We start from the raw sequence: 18,214 nt of genomic DNA, 5'->3' as shown, positions 1-18,214 counted from the left end.
ACTGTTTCTTTCTGAACCTTGCATCTTGCCTAGAGCAGAGCAGTTTTGATAGGAAGTTTTTTTTTTTTTTAATTTTTATTTTATGTGCATTAGTGTGAAGGTGTCAGATCCCTTGGAACTGGCGTTACAGTTGTGAGCTGCCATGTGGATGCTGGGAGTTGAACCTGGGTCTTTTGGGAGGAGCAGAGGGTGCTCTTAACCACTGAGCCATCTCTCCAGCCCCTGATAGGAAGTTTTTTGTTAAGATTATTTATACAGTATTCTGCCTGCACCTCAGAAAAGGGTACCAGATTTCATTGTAGATGGTTGTGAGCCACCATGTAGTTGCTGGGAATTGAACTCAGGACCTTTAGAGGAGCAGCCAGTGTTCTTAACCTCTGAACCGTCTCTCCAGCCCCTGATAGGAAGTTTCTAAAAGTAACTTTTGAATAAGGAGTTTTTTTCTGAGCAAGTTGTCTCTGAAGTCTCTGCCTACTCACCAGTGAGGTTAATGGTGTCTACTTTATAGTGAAGCAAAAGCAAAAAAAAAAAAAAATTACCTAAACAAATGCCTTTGCCAAAATAAGATTTTATTTTGAAAGACAGTGAGGAAGGAAGTAAAACTGCACAGGTGTAGATCCCAAAAAGTTGTGTTCTTTGGTAACTGATGTGATGTTATTTAGGTCACTGGAGAGGAGATCTTTTCCCATAAGCCAGCTTCATTTTTTCTGTAGAGGAGAGCTTTATTTCCAGGAAACAGTGAACTCTCTGGAGATGGGAATTTTTTTAAAAACATCAGGGTAGATCTAATATGTTCAACAAAGTGGGGAGGCTCAGCCAGAGGAGAAGTGGAAAGGTTCTGAAAAGACAAGATGGTGGGTATGAGAGGGCTAGGTTGAACCTGGCTCATGACAGTGTGAGAGTAGCTTTGGCTGCACACATATTCACCCAGCTAGTTTTAGTGTGGCGCCTCTGTACAGCTGCCGAGTTGCACACATTTCACTGCTTACTGCTTCACCTGGATAAACAAACAGCTGCCCCACTGCCGTAAAAGTTAACAGAGTCTGCCAATGGCAACAGAAAGTCAGTCTCACCCATTGAAGGAGAAGCAGCTACTAGCTGGTCTAAACCCTTTTTTCTTACAGATGGGGAAACCAGGGTCCAGAGATTTAAGATTTAGCCAACTTGTAAATTCTCACCTCTAGTATTTGCTTGTCATCTTGCTGCAACCAGAAATCCACATGTGGAAATGGCGTCCAGGAATACGGGCCTATTCGAAGTTGTTCTGTCTTTGCATCATAAATGCTAATCATCTAAAAGAACCATTTCCATGACAGGCTGTAAGGACACTGCCCTACCACTGCTGTCTAGTTCCCTTAGCTGATAAGCTGTACACATTGACCTCCCGTAATAACAAAGCTGCTGCCACCTGTGTGTGGTCATGTGTTCGGTCTTCACGGCAAGCCTACAAGAAGACAGCATGCTGCCCTTTAAGGGGAAACTGATGGTGAGAGAGTTCCCAAGTCACACACGGTCCAATGAGCATCAGCAGAGCCTCAAAGCCAGGTAGGTCTGACTAAATCCTGTACTCCTCATGGCTGCACACAATACTATACCTCTTTATTCCTACCCCAAGCAGCTAGTTAGCATGCCAAAGAAACAGGCACAATGCCTGCTGCCTGCATACGACAGCTCACACTCGCCATACTCAAGGGGCTGAGGCTGAACCCAAGGGAGATCACACTGGGTTCCAGTCAGCCTGGATGACAGAGTGAGGCCTTGTCTCACAAAAAAAAAAAAAAAAAAAGGTTCGGGGGTTTGGTTTTGTTGCTGTCAGTCTGTTTTTGAGACAGGGTCTGACTGTGGTAGACCAGGCTGGCCTCAAACTCAGATCTGCCTGACTTAAAAGTATGCACCACCACACCTCACCTGGTTTTATGATTTCAAGGATTCTCACGTAGCTCAGGTTGGCCTCAAACTGATCTTCCCACCTCACCTACCAAGTGTGGGATCACAGGTGTATGCACCACAACAACTGGCTCTGTAAAAGCTGATTGGCCAAAACACCCCATTCTTTGAATTCTCAAATTTATGCCATCAGTAATTTTCAGCTTTGAAGGAGCTACTCAGTCTGAACTATACACTGGCTATGAACTAAATAACAAAAAGAATACTAAAGTAAGTTACAGGCTAGCCTGTCTCAAAGAAGAAAAGAAAAAGAAAACCAAGCTGGTCTTGGTAGTTGATAATCCAAGCACTTGGTGGAAGTTGATGCAGAAAGCTTGCCACAAGTTCCTAGATACCCTAGGCTACACAGCAAGACAATATAAAACACAGAAATTCTTACAGGCCAAATTAAGCCTCCTGAAAGTGGTAAAAGACTGCAAACAAATGTCTGACACTAAACATCTTCTTACTGAGATGTTAGTGCTAAACAAGCAAGCAGACTTCTAGGCTTGCTGGGGCATGGGGTGCTGGCACATATGTGAGGCCAGAGGCTCTGTGTCTTCAGTTGCTTTTGAGACTGAGACAGGGTCTCTTACTAAAGCTGAAAATACAGATTCAGCAAGACTGGCTGGTTGGAAACCTCAGTGATCAGCCTGACTCTCTCTCTCTCTCTCTCTCTCTCTCTCCAGGACCAGGACTGGACGTACACAGCAAGGCCATTTTGGTTTTTGTCTAGTGCTCATGGGAGAAGGTATGAGATATTTGGGTGTCTGTATACTCTGATGTATACCAGCATCTTATGTTGGTGCAATAGATCATGCTTACATAGCAAAGGCCATTGCCTAATAAGCCAGGTCTCCAGTTCCTGTTTGGTTTCTTTTGAAAAAAAGAAAGAAGAGAGAGAGAGAAAGGAGAGGAAGGAGAGGAAGGAAGGAAGGAAGGAAGGAAGGAAGGAAGGAAGGGAAAGAAAGAAAGAGAGAGAGAGAGAAAGAAAGAAGGAAAGAAAGAAAGAAAGAAAGAAAGAAAGAAAGAAAGAAAGAAAGAAAGAAAGAAAGAAAGAAAGAAAGAAAAGAAAAGAAAGAAGAGAAAACTACATAGCCCAGGCTGGCCTCTACCTCACATCCTTGTGCTTGGATTAAAACTATATGCCATGCCGGGCTCATTCTGGGCATTTTCTACCTTTTCCTCAGATGGGATGAATATTTAATTAAATAGCATCCTAGAGACCAGGATGCTATTTAATTAAACAGCACCATATAGCTTGAGGTAAAGACAACTTGGAGTGGGTCCCATATCAAACATAGGTAATCCCAGCCCTGGAAAAGGTTGAGACCAGGTTAAGTAACAAGGTCTTGTCTGAAAATAAAATGGTCCTGAGCTAAGAGCACTCAGTGGCATAGCACTGAACAGCATATGTGAGGTAACACCTCCATCCCATCGTCAGCACTACTAAAAACCAAGAAAAAATGCAGTGGCTAAAAGAAGTTAAACTTTAAAACTGACTTACTTGCTCATTGTCTGTAGTGACTCATCAAACTACTCTTTGGTAACTAGGTCCAGGCTCTTAATACCTCTACTATCTTTCAGGCAGAGAACTATAGCATCTGGCACTTAGAACCCAAATTCACCATTACCTCTAACTCTTGAGGAAGGGGGCTGGGTCCTGGTAAGGAGGTGGCCAAACTTTCCTCGGTGCTAAAAACTTGAGGCTCTTGGGGTTCCTCTGTATACCCATCCCACAAAGATGGACTCCTACTCACCGGGCCTCCTGCTAAAGCTCTCGCAGCACGCAGCTGCTCCTCTGGCCCCCGATCTTGAAAGGAAGCTCTGTAGATCTCTGCGGTTTTAATGTTGACAGCTGCAAGGGACAAGGATCCAAAACAGACTACATTCCCACCACTACACATAAGAACCAGACACAGCTGGGCACGGTGGCACGTGCTTGTAAGACCAGCACTCCAGGAGATAGAAGCAGGTGGATACTTGAGTTCAAGACAAGCCTGGTGTATAAACTGAGTCCAGGACAGCCAAGGCAACATAGAGAAACCATGTCTCAAGGAGAGAGAAAAAAAAAAAAGGAAACAAAAGATTGGAATCTGGAGAAAGAACAAAGAAGGGCCTGTGTGCTCACCACCCAGCTAGCTAAACATGGGCACACCAGAAGGCAGCTGCAATTAGCTACTCTTGGAAAGAGGGCACTAGGCTTCCTTCAATCCAGCAGTTCTGCACTCTTTGTGATCTTCATTCTAAATCAAAACCTTACTTTATTTTCAGAGTATACAGAGACCCAAATATCTCATGCCTTCCCCCATGAACACTAGACAAAAACCATGCCAGACCACCTACCCACCCTGTGACACTTAACTGTAGGAGTGGGTGTGGGGTGGGCAGAACGTATGCTGTACACCGGCATTACAAGCTCACAGCCGAAGGTTAACTACGCCAGGCCCTTGCCCAGGTTTTCACAATAAATACATATAGATAGGAGCAAGGAAGGATCCAAACCCACCAACAGATGGAATGACTTTAACCTGAGACAGCCTGCTAGACTACCCCATGTGGAAACCATATAGCCCTCTAATACAAACCCTACTTACCAATGCCATAAATGATTGGAAAATGGTTTTCATTTTCTTCCCGGTCATTTAATTCTAAGAAATGAAGGGAAGTAGAAACACTGAACAGTTGTTCTTGTTCCATATGACGGAAAAACTCAGGCAGTGTATAGTCCCAGGTAGTCCACTGGCTGGCCCTGCCTCTGGCCACACCCTCCCCTTCCAGGCTGCAGAGAAGCCTCCAACAGCCTGAAAGCCATACACCAGGGCCTATTTGTAGGAGCAGCATGAACACCCAATTTATCTGGGTAGAACCTGTGGCAAGAAGGCTACCTAGTTTGATTATTGAGCAGTGGAGACAAGTCATCGAATAGGTGACAGTCTCTTTTTGAGTATCTTCTACAATTCCTGTCTTGATGGGAGCTGTTAAAAGGATACAGACAAAACCTTCCTGAATCCTTTCAGCCTGTTTGGGGAAAGCAGAAGAACTCACCTGTCACACATAATGTCACTAAGTGAATATCATCATCTTGTTTGTCAAATTCACCTACAATTAGAATTTCAAAATTGGTGTCAAAAGAGTATCCAAGAACGAGTTGACAGAGGTATACATATTAGGAGCTGGGGATAGCTCAACTGACACAGTAATTGCCTAGCATGCTTAAGGCCCTCGGTTCAATCCTTAGCACTACAGAAACAGGCATGAGGGCACATCTGATTTCAAGGCCAGTCTATGCTACTTGAGATCCTGTCTCAAAAAAAGGGGGTGGGGGGTGCGTTGAGGCAAGAGGTTAGGCCAGCAAGAAGACTTAATCTGTAAAGGTGTTTGTAACCTATGTTTGATATGGGACCCACTCCAAGTTGTCTTTACCTCAAGCTATATGGTGCATATGTGTCCCAAGTACTCCCATGCACTTAAAAGTAAAAGAAAAAAATGAAGTCTGTTATGTGTAATTAATGTATGGTACTATAAAAAACCTTATGGGGCTGGAGACATGGCTTGGTGGTTAAAGCACTGGCAGAGGACATGGTTAAGTCTCAGTACCCACATCAGGGCATGTTCTAAAAGGAGACTAACTCTTCTTGAGTCTGTTAGTAAGAGCAAAGAAATGTCTTTATGTGTCTAAGTGTTTTGCCTGTGTTGTGTGTGTACCATGCGCATTATGTTTCCAGGATCCCCTGAAACTGGTGTTACACGGTTGTGAGCTACCATGTGAGAGCTGGGAATTGAACCTGGGTTCCCTGGAAGAGTAGCCAGTACTCTTAACCACTAAGCCATCTCTCCAGCCTCAGAACAAAAAATTTTGTGAATGTTTTTAGACAAGAGAACAGAGAGTAGGTTCTGAATGGCCATCACCCCACTGTAGATCAGCCTTTCGTTTCTGTGCACAGCACAGTGGAGCTCATAACAGACAGCAGTGCCCTAGTTACACCATAAATTTTTATACCCTGGTTGCTTTTGTTAGACATAGGTTCTCCCCATGCGCTTAAAACTTAATAAGGTTTGTTTCACACAGGGTCTCACTACGTAGCCCTGGCTGTCCTGAAACTCAGATCCACCTGCCTCAGCCTCCCAAATTGCTGGGATTAAAGATGTGTTCTACAACACCAAGCTTTTACAAGTGTTTGTATTGTGAGTTTTTTTTGTGGGTCTCATTGTGTAGTTTAAGCTTGTTAGGAACAAACAATCCTCTGCCTTCTGCCAAGTGTTAGACTGTAAGCATGGACTCCACACCTGGTTCAGCAGGTGGCAGATTTTGTAACTCTTCTCAGGACACTGGATATTGCCTGTTGTCGGGACTGTTATATTGCTCATCGGTGGGTCAGAATCTCTGTGCAAGCTTTTTCTTTCTTTCTTTCTTTCTTTCTTTCTTTCTTTCTTTCTTTCTTTCTTTCTTTCTTTCCTTTCTTTCTTTCTTTCTTTCTTTCTCTCTCTCTCTCCTCTCTTTCTCTCTTTTCTTTCTACATTTTCTCGTGTGTTCATGCTGTGAAGCACATGGGGTAGTTAAGGGACAACTTACAGAAGTTGGGTTTTTCCAAAGATCAAACCCTGATCAGCCCTAGTAGAAAGTGCCTTTACCCACTGAGCCATACTGCCAGCCTCTCTGCACACTTTAGATGACTTTCTTAGAATGGATTCCAAGAAGGGGAATTACTGAGTCAAAGGACAGGGACCTTTAAGAAAGCTTAAGCCAGTGTCAGTTTCCCTTGCTGGCAGGCTACCCCAGTATATATGGTATAACATTAATGAATACCTATTGCACACTTAATATGTAACTGTGTCTTCTCTTTTACTGATTTAATAGAAAAGGCTAGCATTGCTATTTTCATTTCCTGAAGATTACAAAGAACACTCCTGCCAGAAGAGTAATTCTGTTTCTATAGACCCCTGAGTATATATTCGCCAAAAATTCATTAATTATTGTTTTAAAAGACCATTTTTTTGATGCATGTTTGTAATTCAGTGGTGAGGTGAACTTACTAAGAAGCTGATGAGTAAGTTTCTGTGACAGCTGCCTGTCATCACTAAAGCCTCCCACGAGGTGTACTTCCAGCCTGCCAAGAGATACAGTGAGCAGAGTTAGCACAGGATATGACTGTGCTGTTTCCTGAGTCCCCTGAGCTTCCACAGCCTATGACGAAAATACCTGTGGGCACAATGGGGTGTAAATGAGGCTGCCGAGGCCAGCAGCAAGGCTGTGGGGATGCCACCCAGGGTTACCTGGCCACTCACACAAGACACTCTCGAACTTCTCAGTACCCTCACCTAAAAGTATCTGGGCCGGGACCACCATGGCTTTGCCGCCACTCTATGAGGCTGACCCGAATTTCCACAGTCACTAAACAATTGTCTGCAAGCAGACCTGGGATAGTAACATTTGTGTTCTGAGAACCCTGGGCCAAGGAAAAAGGAAAAGTGCCTTTACAACCACACAAGTCAAAAACCTGTGAAGCCAGCCAGCCTATGACACAGACCCAGCCAGGAGATTTAAGTTTTCAAAAGGGCTTAGCACTAACACACACTCTTGGCATATACAGGGCCCGGTGTACAATTCCTAGTGCATACATACACAAAGTTTAAATCCTGGAATTCACTAGACCAGGCTGGCTGCTGCCTCCCAATACTGGAATTAAAGGTGTGTACCTCCATTCTTTCTGTTTTTCTTGTCATAAACTTATGTATTGCATCATATCTTCCCCCTGTTTTTTAAACTATAAAGCTGACCAACAGAGTCCCCAAGATCCTAAACACCTGTATATGACTATAGTAGTTCCTTCAAATGGTACTAAAAAAAGTAAGAGCAGAGCACAGTAACAACAGAGCAAGTGGACCGGTTATGTGAGCAAGTGAAAAGGCCAGAACTTAACTAGCTGTGTGGCTTTGGTACACAACCATGTGTCACAGGGTAAGGATGAAATGCTGAGCTACAGCCAGTTTCAGCTGGTCTCACCATACATACATCCATGCTCAAATTGTTGGCCTGCTGAGGTGTGTAGCGCCATCATTCCCAGGCGGCCCTGCCACCTTCTTCAGTCCTTCCTACATATTTATTGACTTGCCTGCTTCAGAGTATGAGCCCTATGTGTACTCTAGACAGGGAGTTGTTGGTCCCTAGAACAAGTGGCTGCTCATAGAAATTCCTCCTGTCTAGGCTACAACAAATTAATACCTGAGATGCAAAGGTCCCAATACTACATAAAATTCAGCACAGAAGCCTGACATGTTGTCTTGTCCCTGTAATCCTGGCACTAGGGAGAAAAAGGCAAGAAGGTTGTGAGTTTAAGGCCAGACTACATAGTAAGGCCCTGTGCAGCAAAAACTCCAGTACTGGCTTGTCTCTATCATCCATCCTTCTGGACACTACCCATGTTCAAGGTGTGCATGCACGGAGCATCCCCCACACCGTCCACCTAACAGCAGCGTGACACTTACCTTCCACACTCAGTGTGGTCAGAAAAGGATTTTATGGAGCTCATTATCAAGGGGACTTCAGCTTTAGTGTCACTTCCATCGCAGTGTGTCAGGCAGGTCGCCCCACTACCTGGAAAAAAAGATAAACTGAGTTAGTATACCCGGGAAATGAGCCATGTTAGAGCACCTCATCTTAGACACCCTGTAAGAAAACTGAAAGGGTCCATGCTGCCTAGCCAACCCTTCTGACCAGGGAGACACTGCAGACAAGAAAGATAAGCCTTCAAATTCAACAACTATAGGAAACCCAAACTGAGAAAGTCAGTGACCCCACATGTTTGGGATGGTTTATCCAACAGTCTCCTACATCTCTGACATCATACCTGTATGCCTCAGGACCACAATGTGACAAGTAGTGGCATCATCAGAACCCAGAATGGAGATGGAGCCTGTTTAAAAAGAAATAACATAAAATATCCAGTAGGCTTTGGGATAAGGCCCAATGCACTGCTTCCTAACCTACCATCCTTTGGGGAGGTCACTGCAAGCTCTCTTTGCTGAACATACAGAAGGCCCTGGGGTCCCACTTGTTGAACAGACTGACCTCTGAGAAGTCTGGCTCTTTCCTGTTTAATTGAAACAGAATAAAATAGTGGTGTGAATTAGTGAGACTTGAAGAACTAGAGCGGTGGAAAGAGCCATTGTGTACTCAGAAGTGGGAAGAAGGCTTGCATGTCTGAACTGTGCTGTACTGGCAACAGAAGGCTGATGGAGAAATGCAGTAACAACATTCACTCTGACTAGGAGAAGCGACATGACACAAGATCCCAGGCCCAGGAGAGATGGCCAACCTTTTATCAAAGTTCTTCAAGAATCTGAGACTTGGCCATATTTTGCTTTGTTTCTGTCTGTCTCTTTGGGTTTTTGTTTGTTTGTTTTGGATTTTTTTTTGTTTGTTTTTTATTTAGGTTTTGTTTTTAAGACAGAGTAGTTGAGGCTGCCCTTACTATCCACCCTCCTACCCCATGAATGCTAGGATTACAGGTGTGCATCACCTGTATAAAAATCAGAGCCAGGAGTGGTGGTTCATGTTTATAATCCTAGCACTGGGAAGCACAAGCCAGCTTTGGCTATAATGAGGCTGTCTTAAAGGCCAAACTGGCTGGGCATGGAAGGAAGTAGCCTAGCCTTCATCCCAGCACTCTGAAGGCTGAGACCAGCCTGGGCACATACTCATGTGCCCAGGCTGAGACCAGCCTGGGCACATACTCATGTGCCGGAGGAGCTGACACACTACTGAAATGAGTTCTACCTTCCAACTTGCAACAAATTCCCCAATAAGCAAACCTCGTCATGTGTAAATGTCCCTATCATATCAACTTTTTTTTTTTTTTGCCACAACATACTTAATATACATATTCTAGGGACTATAACATGGGTATCTTACTGGATCATTATGTAGCATATCGTCCTCTTTTATCCTCAAAATCACTTTTCTCTTTGCCCAACCATCTTCTCTCCTATGTACCCTACCCAACTGATAAAACCTTGCTACTCCAATATTACTGCAGACAGCATGACCAAACCAATCCTTGCTGTGCAATGATTCTTTAACCTGCTTTAGTTGTGCATCAGCTTCTTACCAATTTCTCATGCCTGGCGCTAATGCACATTTGTGTCTAATTAACAATCCAAGAAACTTGATAAACTTAATCATCAATCTAACTAAGCACTATCTTTTAATGAATTCCCACTGTTCAGATGCTGGGATAATTAAAACAGAAAACACCCCTCAGTTTAAGAACTGAACTAGAAGGTTCTATGTTCAGAATTCAATCTCCAGCAAAATTGGGGTGAGGCACAGAAAAGAAAACAAACTGTAAAACACATAAACTCAAACTGGCAAGGCAGCTTGGTTTACTGTACAACCCAAAGTAAATGTGGTTGTTTTCACATCAAGAACACTTCTATCTCACATTTCATTGCACCCCAGCCCAGTGACATGCCAGACATGCATCCCCACTTTATAATTCCTTTACTCACCACCTTTCGTGAGGAGTTAAGGCAGATTCTTACCACTCATGTTCACAGTTGGCTCACCACCAGTGAGCAAAGTAGTGTGTGAGAACAAGTTACTATTTCAAGACTAACACAAGAAATGAAAGCAAAGGCAACCAGAGACAGCCATGCCACAAAACAGTGGCCAGTCTGCCCTCTCTTCCCACCTGATAAAGCTGTTCCTGAATGAAGCCTCACTTCTGCTAGGAGCAACTGCACGCTGGATTGGCAAAAGCAAACACGTGAGCTAGCTGGAGGTATCCCACTCGTCTTTTGCACAGCTGATCATCGGGTGTGTCCCTGGTTTAGGCAAAGCCCCAGGAATTTTGCCTCAAGACTGTTTATTGTTGCTATACTGCCCCTCCATGCGTGTCTCACATATCTGGCATAGCAGAGACCCTCACTGCCTAATGCTTCACTCTGCTGGGCAGATAACCTGCAGATTATTATAAAGATATACCTTCATGAAATTGTGCTGTTTAAAGAAACTGATGATTTCATAATTCCTTATATTTTACAGAATTTCTGACTTAATTCAAATTATTTTTAAAACCCTCTTGCAGTATAGCAAAAACTGGTAGGTGCTCTGTGAACCTCAATGTGTCAAGCACTTGAATTACACAAAGAAGGAAAAGAAAATTGAAACAAGTTAATGATCAAGGAAATCATTCATTCTAGGTTTAGTCCAAGGATAAGGCCCAGGTATACACCATAAGAAAGACCACATGAATATAGAAACAAAGAATAAATGGTTAGTTATACAAGACCAGATAGACACCTGTTTTTTAAGAAATAAAAAAAAAATCTTGCTTCGAACACATAATGTACATTTGAAATAAGAAAAAAAAACTTCTGCTTTGGCCTCATAATGAGCATTTAGATAAAACCACTATTTTAAACTTAAAAGGAGCAAAAGTATCTAGATAGATATAGTTCTAATTAAAGAACTTATAATCCCTTTTTGTGTAACGATTGTATCTGTTTTTGAATGAGGTAATTTTTTTTTTCATATATAGAGAGCCTTTGTCTTAAAGGATATAAAACAGAACAGAAATAAACCTGTGTTGAAGCCCGCTGGACTTTGCTTCATCCATCAGTTGTATACATTGTCCATATATCATCAGATTGTCTAACTGCCTGTAAATATTGTCTATCTGTATATATTTATTTAGATGTGTATATATTTGTTTACACATATGTGGATGTATGGTCTTTGGGAGCTTTGTTTTCTCTATTGATTTTATGTGTGCATGTGTGTGTATGAGGTTTGTAAAAATCTACTTGCTTTGTCTGCCAAATGCGTATATGTTTTTTGCATGCTTCTAAGTTTAGTACCCTCAAAAAAAAAAAAGTCCAAAGAGTAGTCAGTCCAGCCTACTCTGCATACACCTGCCTCAGTCTTTTTCCCTTTGCTTCTTTCATTTGTATGAATGTATGTATGTGGTTCTCCCCGCCCCCTTCTTCTTTTTAGCTGGCCACAAGAAATCAGTGGACCCTGAACTGGCTAATAAGCAGTCCAGAGTGTTTTATTGGCCATTTTAATTAGGTCTCTAGCTTCCAGCAAGCCACTGTACTCTTATGCTACTAAATTAAAAGGAACTGAGGTTTCTTCTCTACAACCCCTCTTTGTTCACAGCAGGAAACTGTTAAAGCTGAGGTCTTTTGTACTTGGAATTAAAACAGTCACATGGCTCAGCTGATTAAGACCTCCTGCTGTTAAACAACAAATTTTTTTTTTTTACCTAGAGAGTTGTTTTGGTGGTAGAAAAACCAGAAAGTCTGGATAGATCACTTGATAAGGCTTCAAAACCCTAAGTCTAAAAGTCCAGGATTCAAATCCCCTTTTCACTGCCTCCCACCTTGGTTTACCCTGTGTGCCGGTGTCCTGGAGCCACCACATCTGTATGCATGAGACAAAAGAAAAGATGCAGATGTTGTGTAGTTCTCATGAGTGTGAGGTGTACATTTGCAAAAGTGTGCATAGATGAAAGGTTGTGTGTATGTGTGCACACCTGGAAGCCAGAGGTCAGTGTCACGTGCTTTCCTCTATTACTGTTCCTTATTTCATGTGCATGCACACGTGTGTGTGGTGACACATCCAAGTGGAGGCCAGCAGGCAGTAGGTCTTAGTTTTACCCTCCACCATTTGTGTTCCAGAGACCAGACATGGTTTATTAGGCTAGGCAGCAGGCCTTCACCGTGTGGGCCGTCTCGACAGTCCTTACTGTATGGAGACAGGGTCTTGCACTGACCCTGGAGTTCACCATTTTGGCTAGACTGGCTGGCCATCCAGCACCTGGCCTCCAGTGTTCCGTCCCTTAGAAGTGGGACTGCATAAGCACCCTGAAGCCTTTTATGTGAGGTCCCTGTGCTTGTCCAGCAGGCATGTCATCCACTGAGCCAAGCTCCCCCTCCATGCTTCCTAAAGTAATAGTGGCCCATTTGTCACAGTGTCTCATAGTTCTTGGTATTTAAAGTGCATTCAATGTTTCTCAGTCCCTTCCTTTCCCAATGGCCTACTGAATGGCACTGCTTTCTTTGTTGGAGGTCAGCAGACTTTTCCCTCAGAATGACTAGGTGACAGCCAGAGGTGCACAATAAAGTGATAGGTGACACAAAAGTTTGAATTCATGTAATTTACTGTCATAAAATATTACTTTTACTGGGCTGAAGAGATAACTCAGAGGTTAAGAGCACTGTTCTTCCAGGTCCGGAGTTCAGTTCCCACAACCGTCTATAATGTGATCTGATGCCCTCCTCTGGAAGCAGGTGCACGTGCAGATAGAGCACTCACATAAAATAAATCTTGTCCTTCTTCTGAAGACAGAAGCACTGGGAGCATGTCTCAGAAGCAGGCACTTGTCTAGCGTGTGTGAAGCCCTGTGCTCTATCCCAGCACAGGGCCAAGGGGAAAAGGAAAGTCTTATCTGCAACTCTGGGGACCAGCCCACACCCCTTTACCTTTCTGCCGTGTTCAGCTCTCTCTAACAGTGGCACATCAGTGTGAATGTTCCTGCCGCACTGTGCTGCTTGGGGTGCACCAAATCACTAGCAGGAAGTCTGAGTGTGGTTCAGCGGCAAGAGTGTGGAGTGGGGGACCCTGGGTCCCATCTCCAGCACACCACATACACACAAAAAAAATCTAAACAGCCACTCATGATTCCTAAGCCCCAAGTTTCTCACTCCTGTCTACCTTGGAACATACTGCATAGCCCAAGATCACTTCAAGTCCCCAAATGTCCTGTCTCATCCTCCTGCTCACTAGTGCTTGCAAGGGTCTCTCCATGTGTGCCCATGTAAGCCCGCACTGCAAGTAGCTACTGTACTGAATGACACAACAGCCAAAGGGACCTAGGACAGCCACACTGTGTCTTAGTCACAGTTCTGTTGCTGTGAAGAAACACCATGCCAATGGCAACTCTTATTTTAAAAAATAAAAACATTTAATTGGGACCTTGCTTATCGAGCAGATGGGCATGCTGTTGGAGCAGTGGCTGAAAGTTTCACATCCGGATTTGCAGGCAGAGAGATTTATTTGAAACCTCCACTAAGGCCACACCTCTTAATCCTTACCAAACACTTTTACTAACTAGAGATCAAACATTCAAACATACAAGCCTATGAGGACCATTCTCAGTCAAATCATCATACTGTGTCTGATCCTCACAGCCCTCTCTCTCGGAAGAAAAGAGCAAAGGGACTCTCACTGGGCCCAGCACAGGGTCAGTTCCACTGTGGCTGGTCAGTAGGTGCCTAAAACCAGATGGGATCAAACCCAGACATGCTGGCTTTGCTGTGAACACTGATCAGTAAACAAGGCCGGGAAGGAGGCTAACAACAATATGGGATTGCCCTAGCAACATGCTATAACATGGAAGGCTGTAAAGGACATGTATTAGTGATCAGTCTAAGCAACAGTGAGAGCTTTAACAAAAGAAAGAGGAGGTGGAGTTAGTGTTCTGGAATTTTCCACTTAAAATGTTCAGACTGTGGTTACCAAAGAAGTAAAACTCCAGAAAGGAGAGGGTTATACTAATCTGGCTTATTAGTACTGTGCTGTGTACTCGAAAAATACTGACATATAAAAGACGTACAGGCCAGTCATCGTGAATACCTTCAACCCTAGCACTTGGGAGGCAGAGGTAGACAGATTTCTGTATTTGAGGCCAATACATCTGGCCAATGTATCTGGTCCACAGAGCAAGTGCCAGGACAGCCAGAGCTACACAAAGACACCTCCTTTCTCAACCCCACCAACACCAAAAATGAATGAATGAATGAATGAATGAATGAATGAGAGAGAGAGAGAGAGAGAGAAAGGCACAGGAAACAAGCCAGACATAGTGGTTTACACCTATGTAAACCGCTAGGAGAAAAACAAACAAAAATCTAACACTTATAAGACTGTAGCATAATTAGTGTGTGGAAGGCCAGCCTGAGCTATACAGTGAAACTATCACACAACAAAACCAAACAACACAATATATGATATGCTGTTACTCCAAAAGTGTATCATGTGGGTGGGAGAGGGGAAAACTGTCATCAGAATGTAATATATGGGAGAATAAATTTTTTTAAATGTAGTGTATTATCTAATTACAGTATAGCTGAAGAGGCATCCAAGGCCAGCACTAGACCCAGATCAGATTCAAGACCAGCCTGTCTCTATAAAACAACAAAGTGTGTGTGTGTATTAGGCGGGGAAAGAGTTAGAAACAAGATACTGCAGCGATGGTCAGTAGTTAAAATTGTTTGCTATGGAAAATCTACCAGAGATTAAGTCCCAGCACTCAGATTCCCACACATGTCTGCACCAGCTCTAAGGTGGGCGAGACAAGAGGATGGACAGAGCTTGCTCCATCCAGCCTAGCTAAGAAGACAGCATATTCAGCAAGAGACCGTGCCTCAAAAGAAATGCAGAGTGGAGAAGACACTTGATGTCACCTTCTGGCTTCCCTGTGCAGGCATGCATGCACACCTGTATGCATATCTACTCACACAGATAAATACGAAAAATTCAGGGTGTAGTGGTGAACATCTTTAATCCCAGCATTTGGGACACAGAAGAGAAAAGAACTCTTGAGAGCTGGAGGCAAGCCTACACAGTGAGTTCCCAGGCCTACACAGACCCTGTCTCTCTATTTAAAGAGGATCACCCAGCAAAAAGTACGGGAGGCACAGGCAGGTGGATCTCCGAGTTTGAGGCCAGCCTGGTCTACATATTAAGTTCCAGGACAGCTAGAGCTATGTAGAGACCTTACCTCAAAAACAAACAAAAATCTTGTGAGGAGAGTCACCAAAACTATGAGAATGGTTGTGATCAAGGACATGATTCCCTCTCCAGAGCACACACTATCCTGAAGAAAAGCGAACCTTTCACGCCCCGCTGAGGAGGAAGTCCCAAGCCAGCTGGCTGTGTCCTCACTGCGGCCCCTCCGCTCTCCACAGGGGCCTCCCTGCCACCTGTTTCCTGCTCTTGAAAGGCAACTCTCCACTCTGCAGCCCTCCTGGGCTGTGTCTCCCTAAATAAACCAAAACCCTTGCTTCCGGTGGCACCACCCCACATCGCCTCCCTCGTCTCTGCGTTTTCATGTAATGTGCTGTTGTGACCACTAAAACTAGACGTTTTCAAACGGACAGAGGAGAGTACCCGAAATCTTTCGGGTGGTTGAAACTTTTCTTTGACTATTACTCCTGGCTTCGCCGACAAAGTGCAGTGCCTCGTCCGATTTGCAGGCGCTAGCCTGTCTTGAAATTCAAGTTAACGTAATTCTCGGAGGTCATTCTGCCCATTCATTTACCCAAATATTTGATAAGCACAGTGCCATCTACTTTCGGGAAACTCTTGCTCCGCGAAGCAGATCCAGGGGAAACAACACACGTAAGCGGACAGAACCAGAACCCCCACAGCTGCTAGGAGGAAACTTCTCGAGTGCCTTCCTCATCCCCAGGCTCCTTGGCTTCACCCCTCAGAGTGAAAGTGGACATCTTTCCTTCAAGACAATAACTGATTAGGAAACAGTTCCCTTCTGCCTGCACTATGTGAGATCCATGGGAGGGTTGGCTCCAAACTAGCATGTGGAATCTTGGTCACCGCCGCCTGCACTATGAGCCCTCTTTAAGGAAAGAACAAGACAAAAGCCGGACCCAGAAACTGCCAAGCGAAGCCTTTACTTCTGGTTGAAAATAACCCGACTCTCCACGCCACGGGGGTCGAGAATGGGCACGCAGAGGCCTGGAGAGGCCGCCCGCCCCCATCCGCAGCTGGAAGGATAATGCGGGGGCGCCGGGTGAGCGCCCAACCAACAGCGCCTGGGGTGAGGGGCAGTGTCCTGTCGCTACGTGCGGTGCTACCTTCCGTAAGTTACCTAACCTCTCTGAGCCGGGTCTCAGCAGGTTTCCAGGAAAAGCACGTCAGCAGCCGGGCTGCAGAGATCCCACCCGCTCCGCAGGGCCCGTAGGCGCGCTCACCTCCAACAGCGGGTGTGCTCGGACGAGCTCCGCAGCCGAACGCGGCAGGCGGACTCGCTGCCCATCCACGTACAGCGGCATTGCCTAGGCCGCCGCCAGGCCGAGGTAGGCGGCCACCGCTCCGCCCCGCCCCGCGTCATACCACGCCCGCCAAGAGCGCCTCGCCCCGCCCGCCGCGGAGGCTGTCGGGATGCATAGTCCAAACAGGCGGCGCAGCCAGGAAAGATCAAGGAAATGGAGGAGAGAGCAAGGCATCACGGGATATGTAGTCCAAACTGTAGGTACGTTGTCGGAGGCAACTTACGTCCTTCGCAGCGGACGCCGGGAGATGTAGTCGTAGAGACGTGGGCATTAGGAACCTGGATTATGGCATTAAGGGTATCCCCACGTTTTATGTCACCCAGCCCTGACCTCCCTCTGCCTAGCTGACTCGCAAAAGTGTGTTCAATTAACTAGCGTCTACTTCGGCTGGCAGACAGCACAGAAGTCGCGGGGAACTCCTGGCTTGCGGCCCCAGCAGGCACCGCGGTGGGAAGGTACGGAACAGAAAGGGCAGAAGAGGCCCGACCTCTGCATTTCGTCCTTGCCCTTGACCGCCCTAGACAAAAAAGTTAGGACCCATATGTGGCCCCTGCGGACCGCTCACTTGGTTATTTATTGCTAAGTTGCCAAAGGCACTTATCTTTTACCGATGGGTCTAAATTTTTTTTTTTTTTTTTTTTTTTGTGACTCTAAGCCAAGACTATAACACTACCATATTCTCAGATAGGGCTGTAAATATGTAAAATGTAAAGTTAAGTCCTGGCTAAAACAGGTTTTTGATCTTGCCATAGTACCTCAGCTGCACTGACAGTATAAAACGTAATTACATAGCATTTACAAAAGCAATTGACCAGAGAAGGGTAAAGGAATGTTGAGTAACGGTGCCAAAACAGAGGTGTGTTTTGTTTTTTAAGTCAGGTCCAATCACCAGAATTCAATAACCCAATTGACTGAAGAGTCTTAATTAAAAGTAAAAAGCAGAAAAGGGAGATTTATTGGATGCGGCCACATTGGGATGAGGGATGAAGAGGTCCAGGAAACCCAAGTCCATCATCTTGAGGTCAAAGCACATCAAAGCAGACCACTGACCCATTGTGGAAGCCAAATCAACCCAAGACTTAAGAAGCCTTGATGAAGAGAGGAAACATTAGTTCTGACCTGTCCAGAACTCTTGGCAGACACTGCCTCAGTGTACTTAATAAACTTGCTTTGCATCTAAATCATCAGCCTCTGGAAGAACTCTTTGGTC

At 44.8% G+C, this 18,214-nt stretch overlaps 2 protein-coding genes and 1 long non-coding RNA gene across 12 annotated transcripts in view; 2 read left to right on the top strand and 1 right to left on the bottom strand.

The window, feature by feature from the left end:
- Positions 1-6,103, top strand: part of Pdxdc1 (pyridoxal dependent decarboxylase domain containing 1) — a 71,035-nt gene extending 64,932 nt beyond the window's left edge. For 2 of the 5 annotated variants that reach the window (XM_060364229.1, XM_060364228.1), the window contains exon 24: positions 2,616-6,103. In XM_060364229.1, the coding sequence (XP_060220212.1) occupies positions 2,616-3,065 (450 nt within the window). In that variant the 3' untranslated portion in view covers positions 3,066-6,103. The other 3 variants (XR_002476914.2, XM_021650805.2, XM_021650807.2) reach the window with 3 other exon arrangements.
- On the bottom strand, positions 553-17,074 carry Ntan1 (N-terminal asparagine amidase). Of its 6 annotated transcripts, none has more exons than XM_021650809.2 (10): positions 16,924-17,074; positions 8,918-9,020; positions 8,778-8,843; positions 8,416-8,524; positions 6,964-7,037; positions 4,975-5,028; positions 4,524-4,577; positions 3,687-3,784; positions 1,179-1,292; positions 553-838 (listed from the first exon to the last, which is right to left on the bottom strand). In XM_021650809.2, exons 1-10 carry the CDS (start codon positions 17,002-17,004, stop codon positions 659-661), a joined length of 933 nt encoding a protein of 310 aa, XP_021506484.1. In that variant the 5' UTR covers positions 17,005-17,074; the 3' UTR covers positions 553-658. The 6 variants fall into 6 exon arrangements, with proteins under 6 accessions (XP_021506484.1, XP_060220215.1, XP_060220216.1 ...); XM_060364232.1 differs by having other exon boundaries at positions 553-747; XM_060364233.1 differs by lacking the exon at positions 1,179-1,292.
- Positions 17,065-18,191, top strand: LOC132646352 (uncharacterized). Its single transcript, XR_009584541.1, has 2 exons — positions 17,065-17,459; positions 17,880-18,191. It is a non-coding gene; the product is annotated as an uncharacterized LOC132646352 (long non-coding RNA).
- Positions 18,192-18,214: the final 23 nt, after the last annotated feature.

Source organism: Meriones unguiculatus, chromosome 11 (genome assembly GCF_030254825.1).
Source record: "Meriones unguiculatus strain TT.TT164.6M chromosome 11, Bangor_MerUng_6.1, whole genome shotgun sequence".
Classification (NCBI taxonomy): domain Eukaryota; kingdom Metazoa; phylum Chordata; class Mammalia; order Rodentia; family Muridae; genus Meriones; species Meriones unguiculatus.
Note: the sequence above shows the minus strand (reverse complement) of the source record. Positions and strands in the feature narration are given on the sequence as shown.